The sequence below is a fragment of the Gouania willdenowi genome, unplaced genomic scaffold (assembly GCF_900634775.1).
Source record: "Gouania willdenowi unplaced genomic scaffold, fGouWil2.1 scaffold_3_arrow_ctg1, whole genome shotgun sequence".
In the NCBI taxonomy this organism is placed as follows: Eukaryota; Metazoa; Chordata; class Actinopteri; order Blenniiformes; family Gobiesocidae; genus Gouania; species Gouania willdenowi.
This window is the reverse complement of record NW_021145162.1, coordinates 663416-687956: the sequence shown is the minus strand read 5'-3', so window position 1 is coordinate 687956 and position 24541 is coordinate 663416. Positions and strand designations below refer to the sequence as shown.

The window sequence follows — 24541 nt, the reverse complement described above, 5'->3', positions numbered from 1 at the left end:
ATAAGTTTTTAGGGCTGATCTCTTTGGGGGCCACATAAAGTCAGAGCGTGGTCCACATGTGGGCCCCGGGCCACCGGTTTCCTCGTTTGTGTCAAAGCGTCACCTCCACCCCAACCTGGGCTGATGTGTGTGAATAACTGAACGAGAAGAAGAAAGTTGTTCATTATTTCCTGTGCTGTGTTTTTCCCGTGGAGCTGTGGAGAAACCACACGGATGATGAGACCAACACATGTTACATACCAGTTTACACTGGGGACCAGTTCATTCTGTGGAAGCTCCTCCCACTTTATAAATCACAAACCATACCTTTCATCATGTTAAAAACTCATTTATTGAGACCGTGACAGAAAATAATATTTATAAATGTAAAATGTTTTGTACAAAAATGCCAAACCTGGAAAATAATCTTAACATTTACAAACAAATGAGATTTTTGCTAAAAAACTACTCAACTATACTTAAAATTAATGAAAGATATTCATGTTAATAGAATTTCAAATGAATGATGATTCATTTATTTTTGCTTTATTTCTGGATTCACATAGTGTACCTTTATTGTTGTTAGAGTCTTATTGTGTGTTGTAATGAATATAATGCTTCATTATTGTATTGTTTGCTCTGCGTATATTTTACATTCATAAATAAAATCTCTGCTTATCATTTGACGAAAAGAAATAAAATTGTTTATTTAAAAAAAAATGAAATAAAAACAGTTTTAAAGAAAAGAAAGTGATAAAAGTGCAGGTTGTGATTAGAGATGATCAAACAGCACCACCTAGTGTCTGCACAGGATACAACAAGTCTTTGTTTCACTTTAATTCACAAAAACAGAAACAAAACAAAATGAGAAATAAAGAAAAGTTTGAATCAGAGCAGAAATCAAACATAATTTAAACAGTTTTTTATTAATATTATTAGTTTATTTAATGTGTGTGTTTTACATCAAACACACATTAAAGGTTTGTGTTGTTTGATGTTTAAAACTATCCCTGTGTGATGATCTGAGCATTAATACACAAAACAACACTTTATGTGTTTGGTTTTCTGACATTTTCTCTTATTGTGTATTTTTGTAGTTGATATTTCTGATATTCTGAGTGATTTTGTGTATTTTTGTGTGTTTGAGGGCAGGAGTTGTTCACGTCTGATCTAAATAATTTCACACACACTCAAACAAACTCAGTGAAAACTAAAGAGAACGTAGAGAATATAACGTGTCGTTTGAAACGTAGAGTTGAAAATGTCCCGCACAGTGCTGCTGAGATCAGATCTCGTTTGTTTCCCACGGGTGGAGCAGTGAAGTGGTTTCCCACAGTCTGTGAGGCGTGGTCCCTCCTCTCTGGGCTCATAGCGTGGCATGCAGCCCGTGTGTGTGCGTTGATGTGGTGTTTCCTCCACAATCTACGTACTGATACATCTCAGTAGAAACCTGTTCCGTGTGACCAAAGTACGACGCCGTCACCGTCGCCCTGGCAACAGAAAAGAAAGTAACTAAGTACAAATACTGCATTACTGTAGAAGAAGTGTGTGTGTGTATGTATGTGTGTCTGAAACATGAAACAAAGTCGTACTCACTGCATCATCACCACAATTTTGTGAACTTTGATGGTGGGCAGTGTGCAGTAGTCGCTGTGGGAACAAACACACACACATGATTAAACACAAACTCACACACACAAACACACAACTAAACACGTGTTTATAAACTCACAACATGTAAGTCATCTCCTCAGCCAACGACGTGGGAACCATGTAGTCGATCTGAAACACACACCAAATAACAACTGGTAGTTAAATAAGACACAGTAAATACTGTACTAGAGTATAGTAGTAGAGTAAGTACTGTATTAGAGTATAGTAGTAGAGTAAGTACTGTACTAGATTATAGTAGTAGAGTAAGTACTGTATTAGAGTATAGTAGTACAGTAAGTACTGTACTAGAGTATAGGAGTCGAGTAAATACTGTACTAGAGTATAGTAGTAGAGTAAGAACTGTACTAGAGTATAAGAGTAGTAGAATGAGTACTGTACTAGAGTATATGAGTAGTAAATACTGTACTCGAGTATAGGAGTAGTAGAGTAAGTACTGTACTAGAGTATAAGAGTAGTAGAGTAAGTACTGTACTAGAGTATAGGAGTAGTAAACACTGTACTTGAGTATAGAAGTAGTAGAGTAAGTACTGTATTAGAGTATAGTAGTAGAGTAAGTACTGTATTAGATTATAGTAGTAGAGTAAGTACTGTATTAGAGTATAGTAGTAGAGTAAGTACTGTATTAGAGTATAGTAGTAGAGTAAGTACTGTATTAGATTATAGTAGCAGAGTAAGTACTGTATTAGATTATAGTAGTAGAGTAAGTACTGTATTAGATTATAGTAGTAGAGTAAGTACTCTATTAGAGTATAGTAGTAGAGTAAGTACTGTATTAGAGTATAGTAGTAGAGTAAGTACTGTATTAGATTATAGTAGTAGAGTAAGTACTGTATTAGATTATAGTAGTAGAGTAAGTACTGTATTAGAGTATAGTAGTAGAGTAAGTACTGTATTAGAGTATAGTAGTAGAGTAAGTACTGTACTCGAGTATAGGAGTAGTAGAGTAAGTACTGTACTAGAGTATAAGAGTAGTAGAGTAAGTACTGTACTACAGTATAGTAGCAGAGTAAGTACTGTATTAGATTATAGTAGTAGAGTAAGTACTGTATTAGATTATAGTAGCAGAGTAAGTACTGTATTAGATTATAGTAGTAGAGTAAGTACTGTATTAGATTATAGTAGTAGAGTAAGTACTCTATTAGAGTATAGTAGTAGAGTAAGTACTGTATTAGAGTATAGTAGTAGAGTAAGTACTGTATTAGAGTATAGTAGTAGAGTAAGTACTGTATTAGATTATAGTAGTAGAGTAAGTACTGTATTAGAGTATAGTAGTAGAGTAAGTACTGTATTAGAGTATAGTAGTAGAGTAAGTACTGTATTAGAATATAGTAGTAGAGTAAGTACTCTATTAGAGTATAGTAGCAGAGTAAGTACTGTACTAGAGTATAGTAGTAGAGTAAGTACGCTATTAGAGTATAGTAGCAGAGTAAGTACTGTACTAGAGTATAGTAGTAGAGTAAGTACTGTATTAGATTATAGTAGTAGAGTAAGTACTGTATTAGAGTATAGTAGTAGAGTAAGTACTGTATGAGATTATAGTAGCAGAGTAAGTACTGTATTAGATTATAGTAGTAGAGTAAGTACTGTATGAGATTATAGTAGCAGAGTAAGTACTGTATTAGAGTATAGTAGCAGAGTAAGTACTGTACTAGAGTATGGTAGTAGAGTAAGTACTGTATTAGATTATAGTAGTAGAGTAAGTACTGTATTAGATTATAGTAGTAGAGTAAGTACTGTATTAGATTATAGTAGTAGAGTAAGTACTGTATTAGATTATAGTAGTAGAGTAAGTACTGTATTAGAGTATAGTAGTAGAGTAAGTACTGTATTAGATTATAGTAGTAGAGTAAGTACTGTATTAGATTATAGTAGTAGAGTAAGTACTGTATTAGATTATAGTAGTAGAGTAAGTACTGTATTAGAGTATAGTAGCAGAGTAAGTACTGTATTAGATTATAGTAGTAGAGTAAGTACTGTATTAGAGTATGGTAGTAGAGTAAGTACTGTACTAGAGTATAGTAGTAGAGTAAGTACTGTATTAGAGTATAGTAGTACAGTAAGTACTGTACTACAGTATAGGAGTCGAGTAAATACTGTACTAGAGTATAGTAGTAGAGTAAGAACTGTACTAGAGTATAACAGTAGTAGAGTGAGTACTGTACTAGAGTATATGAGTAGTAAATACTGTACTCGAGTATAGGAGTAGTAGAGTAAGTACTGTACTAGAGTATAGTAGCAGAGTAAGTACTGTACTAGAGTATAGGAGTCGAGTAAATACTGTACTAGAGTATAGTAGTAGAGTAAGAACTGTACTAGAGTATAAGAGTAGTAGAATGAGTACTGTACTAGAGTATATGAGTAGTAAATACTGTACTCGAGTATAGGAGTAGTAGAGTAAGTACTGTACTAGAGTATAAGAGTAGTAGAGTAAGTACTGTACTAGAGTATAGGAGTAGTAAATACTGTACTTGAGTATAGAAGTAGTAGAGTAAGTACTGTATTAGAGTATAGTAGTAGAGTAAGTACTGTATTAGATTATAGTAGTAGAGTAAGTACTGTATTAGAGTATAGTAGTAGAGTAAGTACTGTATTAGAGTATAGTAGCAGAGTAAGTACTGTACTAGAGTATAGTAGTAGAGTAAGTACTCTATTAGAGTATAGTAGCAGAGTAAGTACTGTACTAGAGTATAGTAGTAGAGTAAGTACTGTATTAGATTATAGTAGTAGAGTAAGTACTGTATTAGATTATAGTAGTAGAGTAAGTACTGTATTAGATTATAGTAGTAGAGTAAGTACTGTATTAGATTATAGTAGTAGAGTAAGTACTGTATTAGAGTATAGTAGCAGAGTAAGTACTGTATTAGATTATAGTAGTAGAGTAAGTACTGTATTAGAGTATGGTAGTAGAGTAAGTACTGTACTAGAGTATAGTAGTAGAGTAAGTACTGTATTAGAGTATAGTAGTACAGTAAGTACTGTACTACAGTATAGGAGTCGAGTAAATACTGTACTAGAGTATAGTAGTAGAGTAAGAACTGTACTAGAGTATAACAGTAGTAGAGTGAGTACTGTACTAGAGTATATGAGTAGTAAATACTGTACTCGAGTATAGGAGTAGTAGAGTAAGTACTGTACTAGAGTATAAGAGTAGTAGAGTAAGTACTGTACTAGAGTATAGTAGCAGAGTAAGTACTGTATTAGATTATAGTAGTAGAGTAAGTACTGTATTAGATTATAGTAGTAGAGTAAGTACTGTATTAGTGTATAGTAGTAGAGTAAGTACTGTATTAGAGTATAGTAGTAGAGTAAGTACTGTATTAGAATATAGTAGTAGAGTAAGTACTCTATTAGAGTATAGTAGCAGAGTAAGTACTGTACTAGAGTACAGTAGTAGAGTAAGTACTGTATTAGATTATAGTAGTAGAGTAAGTACTGTATTAGAGTATAGTAGTAGAGTAAGTACTGTATGAGATTATAGTAGCAGAGTAAGTACTGTATTAGAGTATAGTAGCAGAGTAAGTACTGTACAAGAGTATGGTAGTCGAGTAAGTACTGTACTAGAGTATAGTAGTAGAGTAAGTACTGTATTAGAGTATGGTAGTAGAGTAAGTACTGTACTAGAGTATAGTAGTAGAGTAAGTACTGTATTAGAGTATAGTAGTACAGTAAGTACTGTACTAGAGTATAGGAGTCGAGTAAATACTGTACTAGAGTATAGTAGTAGAGTAAGAACTGTACTAGAGTATAAGAGTAGTAGAGTGAGTACTGTACTAGAGTATAAGAGTAGTAGAGTGAGTACTGTACTAGAGTATATGAGTAGTAAATACTGTACTCGAGTATAGGAGTAGTAGAGTAAGTACTGTACTAGAGTATAAGAGTAGTAGAGTAAGTACTGTACTAGAGTATAGGAGTAGTAAATACTGTACTTGAGTATAGAAGTAGTAGAGTAAGTACTGTATTAGAGTATAGTAGTAGAGTAAGTACTGTATTAGATTATAGTAGTAGAGTAAGTACTGTATTAGAGTATAGAAGTAGAGTAAGTACTGTATTAGATTATAGTAGTAGAGTAAGTACTGTATTAGAGTATGGTAGTAGAGTAAGTACTGTACTAGAGTATAGTAGTAGAGTAAGTACTGTATTAGAGTATAGTAGTACAGTAAGTACTGTACTAGAGTATAGGAGTCAAGTAAATACTGTACTAGAGTATAGTAGTAGAGTAAGAACTGTACTAGAGTATAAGAGTAGTAGAATGAGTACTGTACTAGAGTATATGAGTAGTAAATACTGTACTCGAGTATAGGAGTAGTAGAGTAAGTACTGTACTAGAGTATAAGAGTAGTAGAGTAAGTACTGTACTAGAGTATAGGAGTAGTAAATACTGTACTTGAGTATAGAAGTAGTAGAGTAAGTACTGTATTAGAGTATAGTAGTAGAGTAAGTACTGTATTAGATTATAGTAGTAGAGTAAGTACTGTATTAGAGTATAGTCGTAGAGTAAGTACTGTATTAGAGTATAGTAGCAGAGTAAGTACTGTACTAGAGTATAGTAGTAGAGTAAGTACTCTATTAGAGTATAGTAGCAGAGTAAGTACTGTACTAGAGTATAGTAGTAGAGTAAGTACTGTATTAGATTATAGTAGTAGAGTAAGTACTGTATTAGATTATAGTAGCAGAGTAAGTACTGTATGAGATTATAGTAGCAGAGTAAGTACTGTATTAGAGTATAGTAGCAGAGTAAGTACTGTACTAGAGTATGGTAGTAGAGTAAGTACTGTATTAGATTATAGTAGTAGAGTAAGTACTGTATTAGATTATAGTAGTAGAGTAAGTACTGTATTAGATTATAGTAGTAGAGTAAGTACTGTATTAGATTATAGTAGTAGAGTAAGTACTGTATTAGAGTATAGTAGTAGAGTAAGTACTGTATTAGATTATAGTAGTAGAGTATGTACTGTATTAGATTATAGTAGTAGAGTAAGTACTGTATTAGATTATAGTAGTAGAGTAAGTACTGTATTAGAGTATAGTAGCAGAGTAAGTACTGTATTAGATTATAGTAGTAGAGTAAGTACTGTATTAGAGTATGGTAGTAGAGTAAGTACTGTACTAGAGTATAGTAGTAGAGTAAGTACTGTATTAGAGTATAGTAGTACAGTAAGTACTGTACTACAGTATAGGAGTCGAGTAAATACTGTACTAGAGTATAGTAGTAGAGTAAGAACTGTACTAGAGTATAACAGTAGTAGAGTGAGTACTGTACTAGAGTATATGAGTAGTAAATACTGTACTCGAGTATAGGAGTAGTAGAGTAAGTACTGTACTAGAGTATAAGAGTAGTAGAGTAAGTACTGTACTAGAGTATAGTAGCAGAGTAAGTACTGTATTAGATTATAGTAGTAGAGTAAGTACTGTATTAGATTATAGTAGTAGAGTAAGTACTGTATTAGAGTATAGTAGTAGAGTAAGTACTGTATTAGAGTATGGTAGTAGAGTAAGTACTGTACTAGAGTATAGTAGTAGAGTAAGTACTGTATTAGAGTATAGTAGTAGAGTAAGTACTGTATTAGATTATAGTAGTAGAGTAAGTACTGTATTAGATTATAGTAGCAGAGTAAGTACTGTATTAGATTATAGTAGTAGAGTAAGTACTGTATTAGAGTATGGTAGTAGAGTAAGTACTGTACTAGAGTATAGTAGTAGAGTAAGTACTGTATTAGAGTATAGTAGTAGAAAAAGTACTGTATGAGATTATAGTAGCAGAGTAAGTACTGTATTAGAGTATAGTAGCAGAGTAAGTACTGTACTAGAGTATGGTAGTACAGTAAGTACTGTATTAGATTATAGTAGTAGAGTAAGTACTGTATTAGATTATAGTAGTAGAGTAAGTACTGTATTAGATTATAGTAGTAGAGTAAGTACTGTATTAGAGAATAGTAGTAGAGTAAGTACTGTATTAGAGTATAGTAGTAGAGTAAGTACTGTATTAGAATATAGTAGTAGAGTAAGTACTCTATTAGAGTATAGTAGCAGAGTAAGTACTGTACTAGAGTACAGTAGTAGAGTAAGTACTGTATTAGATTATAGTAGTAGAGTAAGTACTGTATTAGAGTATAGTAGTAGAGTAAGTACTGTATGAGATTATAGTAGCAGAGTAAGTACTGTATTAGAGTATAGTAGCAGAGTAAGTACTGTACTAGAGTATGGTAGTCGAGTAAGTACTGTACTAGAGTATAGTAGTAGAGTAAGTACTGTATTAGAGTATGGTAGTAGAGTAAGTACTGTACTAGAGTATAGTAGTAGAGTAAGTACTGTATTAGAGTATGGTAGTAGAGTATGTACTGTACTAGAGTATAGGAGTAGAGTAAATACTGTATTAGAGTATAATAGTAGAGTAAGTACTGTACTAGAGTATAGTAGTACAGTAAGTACTGTACTAGAGTATAGGAGTAGAGTAAATACTGTACTAGAGTATAGTAGTAGAGTAAGAACTGTACTAGAGTATAAGAGTAGTAGAGTGAGTACTGTACTAGAGTATATGAGTAGTAAATACTGTACTCGAGTATAGGAGTAGTAGAGTAAGTACTGCACTAGAGTATATGAGTAGTAAATACTGTACTCGAGTATAGGAGTAGTAGAGTAAGTACTGTACTAGAGTATAAGAGTAGTAGAGTAAGTACTGTACTAGAGTATAGGAGTAGTAAATACTGTACTTGAGTATAGAAGTAGTAGAGTATGTACTGTACTAGAGTATAAGAGTAGTAGAGTAAGTACTGTACTAGAGTATAAGAGTAGAAGAGTAAGTACTGTACTAGAGTATAGGAGTAGAGTAAATACTGTACTAGAGTATAAGAGTAGTAGAGTAAATACTGTACTAGGGTATAGGAGTAGTAAATACTGTACTAGAGTATAGGAGTAGTAGAGTATATTCTGTACTAGAGTATAAGAGTTGTAAATACTGTACTCGAGTATAGGAGTAGTAAATACTGTACTAGAGTATAAGAGTAGTAGAGTAAATACTGTACTAGAGTATAAGAGTAGAAGAGTAAATACTGTACTAGAGTATAGGAGTAGTGGAGTAAATACTGTACTAGAGTATAAGAGTAGTAGAGTAAATACTGTACTAGAGTATAGGAGTAGTAGAGTAAATACTGTACTAGAGTATAAGAGTAGTAAATACTGTAATAGAGTATAAGAGTAGTAGAGTAAATACTGTACTAGAGTAGAGGAGTAGTAAATACTGTACTAGAGTATAGGAGTAATGGAGTAAATATTGTACTAGAGTAGAAGAGTAGTAAATACTGTACTCGAGTATAGGAGTAGTAGACTAAGTACTGTACTAGAGTATAAGAGTAGTAGAGTAAGTACTGTACTAGAGTACAGGAGTAGAGTGAGTACTGTACTAGAGTATAGGAGTAGTAAATACTGTACTCGAGTATAGGAGTAGTAGAGTAAGTACTGTACTAGAGTATAAGAGTAGTAGAGTAAGTACTGTACTAGAGTATAGGAGTAGTAAATACTGTACTTGAGTATAGAAGTAGTAGAGTATGTACTGTACTAGAGTATAAGAGTAGTAGAGTAAGTACTGTACTAGAGTATAAGAGTAGTAGAGTAAGTACTGTACTAGAGTATAGGAGTAGAGTAAATACTGTACTAGAGTATAAGAGTAGTAGAGTAAATACTGTACTAGGGTATAGGAGTAGTAAATACTGTACTAGAGTATAGGAGTAGTAGAGTAAATTCTGTACTAGAGTATAAGAGTAGTAAATACTGTACTCGAGTATAGGAGTAGTAAATACTGTACTAGAGTATAAGAGTAGTAGAGTAAATACTGTACTAGAGTATAAGAGTAGTAGATTAAATACTGTACTAGAGTATAGGAGTAGTAAATACTGTACTAGAGTATAAGTGTAGTAGAGTAAATACTGTGCTAGAGTATAGGAGTAGTAAATACTGTACTAGAGTATAGGAGTAGTAAATACTGTACTAGAGTATAGGGAGTAGTAGAGTAAATACTGTACTAGAGTATAAGAGTAGTAGAGTAAGTACTGTACTAGAGTATAGGAGTAGTAAATACTGTACTAGAGTATAGGAGTAGTAGAGTAAATACTGTATTAGAGTATAAGAGTAGTAGAGTAAGTATTGCACTAGAGTATAGAAGTAGTAGAGTAAATACTGTACTAGAGTATAAGAGTTGTAGAGTAAATACTGTACTAGAGTATAAGAGTAGTAGAGTAAATACTGTACTAGAGTATAGGAGTAGTAGAGTAAATACTGTACTAGAGTATAAGAGTAGTAGAGTAAATACTGTACTAGAGTATAAGAGTAGTAGAGTAAATACTGTACTAGAGTATAGGAGTAGTAGAGTAAATACTGTACTAGAGTATAAGAGTAGTAGAGTAAATACTGTACTAGAGTATAAGAGTAGTAGAGTAAATACTGTACTAGAGTATAGGAGTAGTAAATTAAATACTGTACAAGAGTATAGGAGTAGTAGAGTAAATACTGTACTCGAGTATAAGAGTAGTAGAGTAAATACTGTACTAGAGCATAAGAGTAGTAGAGTAAATACTGTACTAAAGTATGAGTAGTAGAGTAAATACTGAAGTGCCCAAGTCCTTTAACTAGGTTCACTTCTGGAGGTGCAGGGATAGTTGTTCTGACGGGTACTTCTTGGTAAACAATATGAAAAATAGCCCGTTGGTGTTTTGACTCTTTAATCTTGCAAATAAAACAGGGATCGTGAATACAAAAAATGTGCCTCTTAAACGTCCAGTAAAACAAAGAAAAAACATTCACAAGAGCCCGGGAATACCTTGATTACCCTTGAGTACCGTCCAAAAACTGTTTGCTTCCCCTGATTGATCCCACCTGTGCGATCACCATGGCAACCTAAATAACTGCATGCCCCGCCCATCTACAGGTCAGGTAAATGCTACACATATTAAACAGAGGTATTTTAACAAATGAATTATGGCTCCTACAAATACTGTACTGGAGTATAAGAGTAGTAGATTAAATACTATACTAGAGTATAGGAGTAGTAGAGTAAATACTGTACAAGAGTATAAGAGTAGTAGAGTAAATACTGTACTAGAGTATAGGAGTAGTAGAGTAAATACTGTACTCGAGTATAGGAGTAGTAGAGTAAATACTGTACTAGAGAATAGGAGTAGTAGAGTAAATACTGTACTCGAGTATAGGAGTAGTAGAGTAAATACTGTACTAGAGTATAAGATTAGTAGAGTAAATACTGTACTAGGGTATAGGAGTAGTAAATACTGTACTAGAGTATAGGAGTAGTAGAGTAAATTCTGTACTAGAGTATAAGAGTAGTAAATACTGTACTCGAGTATAGGAGTAGTAAATACTGTACTAGAGTATAAGAGTAGTAGAGTAAATACTGTACTAGAGTATAAGAGTAGTAGAGTAATACTGTACTAGAGTATAGGAGTAGTAAATACTGTACTAGAGTATAAGTGTAGTAGAGTAAATACTGTGCTAGAGTATAGGAGTAGTAAATACTGTACTAGAGTATAGGAGTAGTAAATACTGTACTAGAGTATAGGGAGTAGTAGAGTAAATACTGTACTAGAGTATAAGAGTAGTAGAGTAAGTACTGTACTAGAGTATAGGAGTAGTAAATACTGTACTAGAGTATAAGAGTAGTAGAGTAAGTACTGTACTAGAGTATAGGAGTAGTAAATACTGTACTAGAGTATAGGAGTAGTAGAGTAAATACTGTACTAGAGTATAAGAGTAGTAGAGTAAATACTGTACTAGAGTATAAGAGTAGTAGAGTAAATACTGTACTAGAGTATAGGAGTAGTAGAGTAAATACTGTACTAGAGTATAAGAGTAGTAGAGTAAATACTGTACTAGAGTATAAGAGTAGTAGAGTAAATACTGTACTAGAGTATAGGAGTAGTAAATTAAATACTGTACAAGAGTATAGGAGTAGTAGAGTAAATACTGTACTCGATTATAAGAGTAGTAGAGTAAATACTGTACTAGAGCATAAGAGTAGTAGAGTAAATACTGTACTAGAGCATAAGAGTAGTAGAGTAAATACTGTACTAAAGTATGAGTAGTAGAGTAAATACTGAAGTGCCCAAGTCCTTTAACTAGGTTCACTTCTGGAGGTGCAGGGATAGTTGTTCTGACGGGTACTTCTTGGTAAACAATATGAAAAATAGCCCGTTGGTGTTTTGACTCTTTAATCTTGCAAATAAAACAGGGATCGTGAATACAAAAAATGTGCCTCTTAAACGTCCAGTAAAACAAAGAAAAAACATTCACAAGAGCCCGGGAATACCTTGATTACCCTTGAGTACCGTCCAAAAACTGTTTGCTTCCCCTGATTGATCCCACCTGTGCGATCACCATGGCAACCTAAATAACTGCATGCCCCGCCCATCTACAGGTCAGGTAAATGCTACACATATTAAACAGAGGTATTTTAACAAATAAATTATGGCTCCTACAAATACTGTACTGGAGTATAAGAGTAGTAGATTAAATACTATACTAGAGTATAGCAGTAGTAGAGTAAATACTGTACAAGAGTATAAGAGTAGTAGAGTAAATACTGTATTAGAGTATAGGAGTAGTAGAGTAAATACTGTACTCGAGTATAGGAGTAGTAGAGTAAATACTGTACTAGAGTATAGGAGTAGTAGAGTAAATACTGTACTAGAGTATAGGAGTAGTAGAGTAAATACTGTACTCGAGTATAGGAGTAGTAGAGTAAATACTGTACTAGAGTATAGGAGTAGTAGAGTAAATACTGTACTAGAGTATAAGAGTAGTAGAGTAAATACTGTACTAGAGTATAGGAGTAGTAGTGTAAATACTGTACTCGAGTATAGGAGTAGTAGATTAAATACTATACTAGAGTATAGGAGTAGTAGAGTAAATACTGTACTAGAGTATAGGAGTAGTAGAGTAAATACTGTACTAGAGTATAGGAGTAGTAGAGTAAATACTGTACTAGAGTATAAGAGTAGTAGAGTAAATACTGTACTAGAGTATAGGAGTAGTAGTGTAAATACTGTACTCGAGTATAGGAGTAGTAGATTAAATACTATACTAGAGTATAGGAGTAGTAGAGTAAATACTGTACTAGAGTATAGGAGTAGTAGAGTAAATACTGTACTAGAGTATAAGAGTAGTAGAGTAAATACTGTACCTGTCGTTGGTCCAGAGGTAGAATGATGGTGCTGTTGGTCAGTTTAGATTTCCCGATCATGGTCTTAGAGAACTGGACCTGACCTGTAACGTTGGTCACTGACACAGCGTAGAAGTTATTATTGGTGATGTTTAGAGAGCTCTGAGGACAGAAAATAACAGTATCATAAACAACACCCAGCAACGCTCAGCACTATTTTAGTCCATTTTTCATCATTTTAAACTATTATTGGTCATTTTAGTGTGTTTCTAGTCTGTTTTCAGTCCTTTTGATCAGTGTTTGTTCTGTAGTCTCATTTTGGTCATTAGACCTAGACATTGTTGCTGATTAATAGACATTGTTGCTGATTAATAGACATTGTTGCTGATTAATAATCCATCAAGTCTGTATTCTCACGTGTGTAAGTCCAAAAACCGTACAGCTGCTCTGTTTCTGGCTGTATGCTATTCTCCTCCTGTACTTAAGTGAGTCACTGCACGCCATCATCCCAGTTACGCACTGTGGGTGGAGCCTCCCTGAAATGTGGGTGTTCCCATTCAAATCTGGCTTCATGCGCATTCTCCGGTGTGCGTAAGTCCTTTTTCTCTTACGTTCTTCTAACCCTGGAATAAGTGCAGCGCCCCCATAAGGTGAAACATTATATTGCACTAGAAATATGGACAGTTACATTTGAAGCCACACAGACTTGTACGCCGTGCAGCAGCAGCTGTGATCACTCAGCTGCTGCTGTGTGATTATTAAAAGTGTGACAGACACAGACTTCTGTCCACGTTGGTCATAGTGATTCTACTATTTTCATACTATGTCCAACGTAAAGTCACAGTTTGATCCACTACAGAGTGAAACATGCTGTCATATGCAGATGAGGATGGAACACAAACTGTTCCCACACATATTTTAATGAGGCTCAGGTCACTTTAAACTATTTATATTTAAAACTGTGTATTATGGAAGTTAATAGTTCTGTTTCACTGTAAACATTGGTTCCGTACCTGCGGTGGGCGTGTCAGGAAGCTAGACCGCAGAAAGCGAGTAGGAGAGAAGTGTGTAACTACAGGCGCACAAAAAAACGCTTAAGTCCAGACGAGAAAATAGAGCTCTAAATGCTTATGTTCAACTCCTGCTGGTGACTTTGTGCATTACACTTGTGTTCCACTTCCTGTTTTCATCAAACAAACGTAGTGTGAACGTGTGAATTGTTACCGTGATGTTGAGGTAAACTATCTGTCGGTTCTGGTCGTAGGACACGTAGGCCGACTTCACACCAACGTAGGAGACGTCGATGGAGCGCGGGAACAGGAAGAAGACGACCAGCGCACACAGCAGCAGGCACACGGCCACGGAGATGGAGACGTAGAGGACTCTGTGGGAAAAAGAGGAGGAGATGGAGCAGAGTGCTGACTCCTCAGCTCCATCAGAGGAGAAAACATCACTCACGTCCTGCTGGGCCTCAGACGCTGGTCGCTGTACGGGATCAGAGCCACCAGCTGGTTCTCCTGACCTGGATATCACACACACAGATGAGAAGACAACACACACACACTAGAACACAACACACACACACACATTAGAACACAACACACACACACACACACACACACTAGAAGACAACACACACACATACACATTAGAACACAACACACACACACACACACACACTAGAACAGACACACACACACTAGAAGACAACACACACACATACACATTAGAACACAACACACACACACACACACACACTAGAACAGACACACACACACTAGAACAGACACACACACACTCGAACACAACACAAAGGACCTGTACTATGAAGCTAGATGTTCTCTTGTAATGAATATCCAGCTTTATAATCACAACCATGTGTAATTATTCATGTTTTAAAAAGCCTTCATATCATAAATCAGATCAAAGAACCAGAGGGAGAATAAACAGGGGTCCTCCACTGTTTCTACAAATGTGTCCTGAAACACATTTTTTATCATCTCCTAGTAAACAAAAGATGTTTATATTTAACTTTTACTGATATTTAGATCAACACAAAGCAGCACAAGTTGTTATTGTGACTGATCCTGAATGCTTCACTTCATATAGAACTAAATGGACTAAAAGACTAAAATAATGTGTTTTATTGTCCATAGATGTTCTAATAAGGACATTTCAAAGGTTTTAGGCCACATTTGTGAAAACAGTGGAGGATCCCTTTAATAATGACAATATTACATATTATTATTATTGATATTCCCAATCTTACACAACTCAAATAACAACAAAAACATTAAATTAAAAAATAAAACATGGTTTCACATCTAAAACTAAGTTTAAAAACAACTTTAAAAGACTAATATTAAGTTATGCTAAATCAATAAAAGATTGTTAGAAAAAACTCAAATTAAAGGCACGCTGTAACGTTTGACCACTAGGGGCACTAGACCTGTAACTTTCACGTCAAGCGCCCCTAGTGGCCACAAGTGGCCAGCACTGCCAGTTGTTTTTTCATTGTGTATGCAGACAGTGGTTCTGGATAAGGATTGGCTCTCTGTGCTGGGGTGCAAAACAGGGCGGGGCCCAGTGCTCGGCCCTCCTCGCCACGTCGGTGGAGCTCCCCCACTACTCCATGGCCTCGTTGCCGAGTCGGGAAATGCCAGTGCGTTGTGACGTGATGGAAGTGTGGGACCTATGTATATCAGAGCCTGTGGTCACATGACCTGCCCAAAGACGGTCCGTCTCTCCAAAGGTACATAGTCAGTATTTCCAGAGGGGAGCCCCACTATACTGTCAGTGCTGTACATTAGTCTGAACAATCATTTATAATAACTCATACGGATCAACTCTGTAGGTCACATGGTCCATGGTGTGCCTTTAAGTAAAAAATGTTTTTTTTAAATTAATTTTAGTGTTTTTAACAAGGTTTAGTGTTGTTTTTACAATACATTTTAGAATTGAAACCATGTTTTATTTTTTACTTAAATTTAACAGAAATGAAGTTATTAAAATAAAAATTTCATCAATTTTAAAAAACATTAAAACAAAAAAAACATTAAAAAACTAAAATTACATCAAAAAGAAAAGGCATTATGACACAGTTAAAACACAACAATCAAGTTTATAAACAACATTAAAACCTAGTTAAAAATATTAAAAATGTCATTTAAAACCCCGTAAAACATGGTAAAAAAAAAGTAAAAACTAAAAATAAGTCCATCATCAGAGGTCAAAGGTTACCTCGGGGGATCCTCCCTGTTCCCTGACACGTGGGACACGTCACGCTGTCCCGTCCTGTGAACTCTACGTACGGAAACTGAGACACGTCCCCGTTCTTCACCTCCTCCTCTGATTGGCCGTCAGCCGTCAGAGGCTCCTCCCCGTCCTCTTTCTGAATGGCCGAATGGGACTGAGCCTTTCCCATGGCGGCCGCGCTCTGAGCGTTAGCAGAAGAAGAAAAGAGGGAGGAGTCACTGTAATCTGACTCACACAAACTTAAAGAGTAACTAAAACCACTTCCTTTTCTGCTCAAATCTAAAGTATTTGATATGAAGTCGTGTTATTGATTAATTCTAGTCCAACTATTTCATTTTGTTGTGTTTAGTTGTACTGCCCTCTATGGGTGGAAACATTATTACAATCTAATGTTTCTATTGGCTGAGAATGGAGGCTCGCGATGCCACTGTTAGCTCCGCCCCCTCCTATAAAATTTAATGACTCAGTATTTCATAATAATCATATTGTATCTCATAATTGTGACTTAGTGTTTTATAATCATGACTTAGCATCTCATAATTATCATTGAGTATCTCATAATTATGACTTAGTGTTTTATAATCATGACTTAGCATCTCATAATTATGAGTTAGTACATTATATTTATGAGATTGTATCTTATAATTATGACTTAGTATTTCATAATTATCATTGAGTATCTCATAATTGTGACTTAGTGTTTTATAATCATGACTTAGCATCTCATAATTATGAGTTAGTACATTATATTTATGAGATTGTATCTTATAATTATGACTTAGTATTTCATAATTATCATTGAGTATCTCATAATTATGACTTAGTATCTCATAATTCACTAACAGACTGTTGCAGTGTGGTTCTACACAAACACATGAATCTAACAGTGCTCTACTTTAACTCGTCTTCGTGTGAACTGGTGACCAGCTCATAGTTGTGTTGGTAACATGTTTGAGGAGCAGGAGGAAACAGTTTGAAGGTGTGGTGATATATTTAGTGACAGATTAAACCAGTTTGTCTTGGTCACAGAACAAACATCTGCAGAGCTTGTAAACATAGGGTGACCCAACACCTGTTTTTTATAATGTGATGAAAATGTTCTGATTTTCATAGTTTTTCTTTGGGTCACTAAATCTACCAGCACTAGGGCGTACTCTGTACCCGTGATTCTCATGTAACGTAATCCCTGAGAGGCTGCTGTGGGCACCCCACTTTACACTGAGCAGACTGCCTGTAACATGCTGAAGTGAAAATGTGCATTTACAGATGAGCTGCAGAAGAAATTCCCCACTTACCGTCCCAGTCTGGACCTAAACCTGTGTGCCAGATGTGCACATGGTGCACATGGTGCACATCTGGCTCTCACTATTGATGCACATTTTTGAAAATAATGGTCTCCTTTCTGTCCCCACTGCTGTTCTGCATAGGTCTGGACCCCCTCAGCCAAATAATCAACAAGACTGGCTATGGATACCGACTCAGGAACGGGGCCACCATCAGTCACCTCCTCTACATGGATGACATCAAGCTGTACGCTAAGAATGAGTGAGACATAGACACTGATCTATACCACCCAGATCTACAGTGCAGACATTAAGATGTCATTCAGACTAGAGAAGTGTGGTCGGATGGTGACTAAGAGAGGGAAGGTAGTCCACACAGAAGGGGTCTCACTCCCAGAAGGAACAATAGCAGACATTGAGGACAGTTACGAGTACCTCGGAATCCCACAAACAAATGGCAACCTCGTAGAGGTGACAAGGAAAGCGGCTACGGCCAAATACCTCCAACGAGTAAGGCAGGTCCTAAGAAGCCAGCTCAATGGCAAGAACAAGTCCTGGGCTATAAACAGCTACGCCCTGCCAGTAATCAGATACCCTGCAGGAATAATAAGCTGGCCAAAGGATGAGATACAGACCACAGATGTTAAGACACCAAAGCTCCTAACCATGCACGGAGGGTTCCACCCCAAATCCAGCACCCTGAGACTGTACGCTAGCCGTAAGGAAGGAGGCCGAGGTCTAGTGAGCGTGAGAGCCACTATCTAGGATGAAGCATCTAAGATCCATAAGTACATCAAGGACAAGGCTCCAACAGATGACGTGCTCAGTGAATGTCTCAGACAATGGGGATCAGAAGATGAGGTGCTGGAGGTTCCATCATGGGAGGACAAGCCCCTACATGGGATGTACCACCCAAACATAACTGAAGTGGTGGATATCAAGAAATGGTACCAATGTCTAGACAGAGCTGGACTAAAGGACAGCACAGAGACACTCACCATGGCTGCACAGGAGCAGGCCTTGAGCACCAGAGCAATAGAGGCCCAGATCTACCACACCAGACTAGACCCCAGGTGTAGACTGTGCAAAGAGGCCAATGAGACAATCCAGCACATAACTGCAGGGTGTAAGATGCTGGCAGGGAAAGCTTACATGGAGCTCCATGTAAGCTCAGAGAAGAGCTGGAGAAAACCTGGAGGGTGAAGGCATCAGTGGTGCCCGTGGTCATTGGGGCACTCGGGGCAGTGACCCCCAAACTGGAGGAGTGGCTCCAGCAGATCCCAGGAAATACATCAGACATCTCAGTCCAGAAAAGTGCAGTTCTAGGAACAGCAAAGATACTGAAGAACCCTCAAGATCCCAGGCCTCTGGTAGAGGACCTGAGCTTGAAGGAAAAAAGAGAGAAACCGCCCACATATACATATATATATATTTATTTATATATATAGTGTGAATGCAGTGGAGAGTGCATTGGCATTTCACACTGTGAAACACCACCACAGCTACAAACAGGGATGTCCAGAAGCGTAGGTGGTGGGTGGAATGGCCTACTACTCTTTGTTGTCGCCTTCTACTCTTAAACATGTTCATAAATGATTCCTTATCCCTTTAGCACCCAAAGAGTATCTGTAACATTACGTTAATATCTATAAAAGTCAGGTTTTTCTATTAGCTCTGTATGCTAGCGCATAGCATCTCTTCTCCACTGCACAGAATATCTGCATCCCAACCGAACACTGCATTACCAGCGCCCTCTGCTGGTCCAAACTAATATCTGGCGGCTGTAACTGAAAGAAAACAATCATTCTCTCTAAACATTTCCCCAATAATATAATAAATCTTAACATTCACAACATTATTGAATTCAACTAAATGAAATAAACATATATATATATATATATATATATATATATATATATACATTTAAACATTCATGATCAATATCATCATGAAGTAAAAATCCCAGGTACTGGGTTACAAAAATCACAAATGTAAGTGTATATGTAAGATATTTTATGAATATTAATGTGCTTGTGTTAAATATATTAGTACGCCCCATACTACTGCTTAGACGTGGGTGATATGGGAAAAATATCATACCAAATTGTGATAAAATCATGATTGTGAAATCACGATCATGATTTTATCACAATTTTTTTAATTCAAATCATTTCGACTACTTTAAAGTTATTTACCAATAAAACAAATCAATTAACTTACTTATAACAATCGCCCTAAATGTAAAAACGGAATAAAAGATAATTTAAGACAAGATCATTTCCAAATATTTTTTAAAATGTATGTAAGCACTTTATCAAACTGGTTCTAAGTATAATTAACATCAAACAAAAGTTGTGACATGTTCTTATAGTCACACAGTGTTTTTACTTTGTCCACTTTTGACTTTTTCCTTCATTAAGGCTGAAATGTGATTAAATGATGTAGTGATGATTTTTTCAGGGCAGCTCTGAGTTGTTGAAAGTAGTTTTTAAAGTAAATCACATTCAGGACACTGTCTCTTTAAGAATGTGTAAACATCCCCGTTAGCTGCAGCAGCAGCAGATCTCTGCTGAGGAGAGACAGAGTTAGTTAGAGAAGAGAACTGATAGAGTTTAACAGACAGACAGACATCTGCACTGAGCCTCTGACAGACAGTCACTGACACAGCTGACTGTGTGTGTCTGTGTACTGGGGGAGGGGGGGCGGAGCGTACTTCTGCTCTGTTTAAGCTCTTAATGAATCTTAACTAATGTCTGTAATACTGACTAATAAATGATGTAATTTGGCAGAGAAAAAAACAGTTGGATGTTCTGTGTTTGGACCACAGACATATGACACAGACACGGCACCGCAATGGTTAAAATGTGAACTACAGACGGTTCTACGATCTCCGTGATTTGGGAGATCATCGTCATGTTGTAATCCTTAATGATCTAAAATCGTCAGATCACACACCCTTACAACTGCTATACTATAAGTTGGTCTATCACTGTCTGGTTTAGATCTACAACCAAACTAGACAAACACAGACTACTGGTGTCAAACTGTCCTCCATCCTAGACTTATACCTGTCCAGGGTCAGGAAACATCACTGCAGACTCCTCCCACCCTGCACACAATCTGTTTAAACTCCTCCCCTCTGGCAGACGCTACAGATCACTGTACGCCATAAAAACAGTCATAGAGAGTCAGACCTGTTTCTGTGAAATAACCTGGAACTAAACATAACAACCCTGGATCAACCTGTCACTGTGAATGTTCATGTACATAAACATATAATATTTATTATAAATGTTCACCTGCACTACTGCACTATTATTGTTACTATTATTATTATTATTATTATTATTATTATTATTATTATTATTATTATTATATCTTATCTTGTTATTGTTATCTTGTTATTTATTTAGTTTTGCACATATTAGTCTAACTACTGTTTATATTTATGTTTATATATATATTTCATTTTTTCTAGTTGATTGTTATTATTTAATGTTTACATTATTAGAGAGCACAGCTCACCAAGTCAAATTCCTCGTGTATATAAAATACATTACATGATCAATAAAGTTGATTCTGATTTTACACTGGAAAGAGGTAAACTGATAATGAAGCTCAATTCTTTGTCATCGTTACCATGGATACCAGATTTCAACTTGTAAATGCAACATTCAAACAAAAACTAGGTGAGAAAATACATCATGTTAAGAAAAGTGCTACAAAATAGAAGTAAAGCCACAATTACACTAACATAATGCACCAAAAGACACCATATAGCATCATTTTTTATATATTTTCTAGGGGGGCATGCCCCCCAACCCCCCTAGACGTTGCGCTTCATTGGCGCACAGCGGCAGCAACTCACCACAAGTTTTTGGGCTTCTACTTTTTTTTAAAGCCTACGACTTTGTTTTGTGAACGTCTCTGTACAGATCTATGGATTGTTTAAAAAACATTCCTCGATTCTGAGACAGTCAAAAAGTTCAATAGACGGTTTTCTTGGTGTCATCAACCCAGAAATTGTCATTTTGGCAAACAAAGTGCACGCACACAAACAAATCCTGAATTTTGAGAGGAAATGGTGAATTATTATTAATATTTTGGCTGTACCAATCGGTGAGACTGTGAAAAAACATTTGGAGTTTTATAGCTGACAAAAGTTATAACAAATCAGGGCGAACGATGTCGATAGTTATCAGACGAAAGGAGGCGCTAATGGTTAGCAAAGCTAAACCAGGATCTATGAGGAAAACATCTGGACAACATCAGTTTGTTGGGTCTATTTCTTGTCAGGTCAGTGAATCGTTGATAGCAGCTGCTCTGAACTCATTCTCTAGTGTGATGATAATAATATTCATATCAATCTACTGCATGTGGCATTATTGACTTCATATAATCACATTTAATAACCTACTACAGTAGCAACACAGTTGTTAAAATGTAGAGTAGTAGTTCTCATTGTATTCCAGGTTAAATATCTGACCTTTATTGTTATTGCATTACTTATTAAGGCTGGGTTTGAAAAAATCAATCAATCAATCAATCAATCAATTTGAATTGATTCTCCTTTGTATAGCCCAGGGGTCTGCAACCTGTGGCTCTGGAGCCTCATGTGGCTCTTTGACTCTTTTGCAATGGTCCTTATAGCTTTAAAAAATATTGAAATAAATAATTATTTTCTTACAGAAGTTATTAATGAATAATTATTTTGACACCAAATGAAATCACGATATAATGATTTGTCAACCTAAAAATAAATCACATTGTGTAATGACTCAGCACATTCCTACTTCTTGAAGTTTACTGTTCACAGGAATTTAAAAGTATTTTCTTACATTTACCAAACACCTGATTTATTACACATTAAGACAATTTAGAATAATTTTAATTTCTGGATGTTTGCTTTTATTTACAATTATGTATTTATGTTTCTGGTTGTGTCTCTTATTATACAGTTATATTTGTTGTGCAGCCACTGGAACATTAACACAAACCTTTGTGAGACTCAAAGTATGAGAATATGTTGAGTTTATAAAGTGTCTGTTACTACTTTATTTACACAGACTGTCTGTGCTTTGAGTTGATTTACAGTAAGTCGTTGTATTTTTGTTCTGCTCAGGTCATGTTAAATAAAACGTACATGATTAATGTAGCATGAGGTTCAATTATTAATGTAAATATTCATATTTATACTAATGCACCAAGATAAAGCTGTAGTTTCTACGATTAGCATCATTATTTCTAATGAGAATATGTTCCATATCCAAGTAAAATTAATGATTTCATGAACTGAATCAAAAACCAAAAGTGAATCGAGAACTGAATCAAATCAAATTGATTTGGGAAATTTGAATCAATACCCAGCCCTATTACTTATTGGGCCTTCACAACATCTGTCGTTCATGACTTGATCCACACAACATCTGGTTATAGACCTCCAAACTTCTAGAAGGTGTTCTGCTGTGTACGGGCTTAGTGAGAAACCAGGTAGTTGATGATACATAATAGACGTCATTGATCCAAGACGAGGGAGCGACTCGTATCGATCTGCACCATCAATAAATCATAACTTTACCAAACATTGTGCCCTTCCCTCTATGCCTTTGCATCTATAATGCTTTCTGAGGAGCTTTTAAGTGGTTTATCATCACAAAAATTCAACATTGATCACTTTGTTTAGCTGCTGATTATCACCAAAATCACCCTAAAGCTAACTGTGAACAATGTATTAGCTCTGAAGCACTGTAATAAATACAGTATTATGGTATTTCTACACATAGGAGTAACCACGCTGCGCTCATAATATTACCAATCATAATCCAATACTTTGATTGGCAGAAGGGCAGTGTGCATGAAACCATAGCAACGATCACAAATGATCTCAATAAAACACTGACAAACAACGTTTTGTCTGAACAAAACAGTACATTATCTGGAAACAATTTTAACACAAATGTGGTGGAAACCATGTGTAGAAGAACATAGACATATTTGGTTAGTTTGTGAGAGATATGCTCATATTACTCATATAGCAGAGGTATTTTTAGTTGTTTATTTATTTTTTCTATCATTATTTTATTTGTTATTTATGAAACTTGTGATAAATATTGATTAACCTGAGAAGCATAGTCCCACAGGTTATGGCTACGTTAACATCCAGACACCTTTCTCCCTTTTATTGGGTCAAAATGACGTTTACCCTCCGTAAACACAACATACACAGCTTAGCTGCAATGCTAAAGCTAATCTAGCAGCTGTTAATCATGTGTCTAAGAAGCAGTGACACAGTAACAAACAAACGTTTTATAGGTTTTATAGATCTAAAGCAGCTAATGAAAGCAGGCTGATCACCAGATAAACCAAACACCAGTTGGTCCGTGACGTGAGAAACACCGCGTACAGATCCGTTTTAAAGCTCCACAAACACCACAAAACACCCTCCGTACACGTCTGAGGAACGACTTTCATCCGTTAACGGCTTCACTTCACGGTTATTCACACAAACATGTCACAAAGTTTGGTTAATATTGTAAACAAACCGCTGCATGAAAAGACGCGAAGAAGAGTTTCAACACGAGCCACAGAACGTGATGTTAGGGGCTTAAAATAGCACGAAAACACACATTTTTCTTACCGTCTCTTTCTTTTATTCCTTTAAAGTGTTTTAAAAATTACAGGTTTCATAATAACAACAGAATAAAGACAGACACGCCCACCGCTGCTCTGATTGGACAGAACACAACATGACGACACATGCTGTGAGAACACGACACACACACACACACACATATACACGTAAATACACGCACGTACACACACACATATATACACAGACACACACACACATATACATGCACACACACGTATATACACACAGGTACACACACACATATATACACAGACACACACACACATATACACACATATATACATGCACACACACGTACACACACACATATACACACATATATACATGCACACACACACGTATATACACACAGGTACACACACACATATATACACAGACACACACACACATATACACACATATATACATGCACACACACGTATATACACACATGTACACACACATAAGCACACACATACACACGTATGTATACACACACACACACACACAAGAGTTGCAGTCATGTGATCAACATTTATGTTTAGAATAACTAGT

At 35.8% G+C, this 24541-nt stretch overlaps 1 protein-coding gene across 1 annotated transcript; it reads right to left on the bottom strand.

The window, feature by feature from the left end:
- Positions 1-312: 312 nt before the first annotated feature.
- tmem106ba (transmembrane protein 106Ba) lies at positions 313-24136 on the bottom strand. The gene is made up of 8 exons (XM_028442169.1): positions 23993-24136; positions 16058-16253; positions 14276-14339; positions 14042-14201; positions 12839-12979; positions 1712-1761; positions 1576-1629; positions 313-1469 (listed from the first exon to the last, which is right to left on the bottom strand). The coding sequence occupies exons 2-8, from the start codon at positions 16239-16241 to the stop codon at positions 1346-1348; spliced, it is 777 nt and encodes a 258-aa protein (XP_028297970.1). The 5' UTR covers positions 16242-16253; positions 23993-24136; the 3' UTR covers positions 313-1345.
- Positions 24137-24541: the final 405 nt, after the last annotated feature.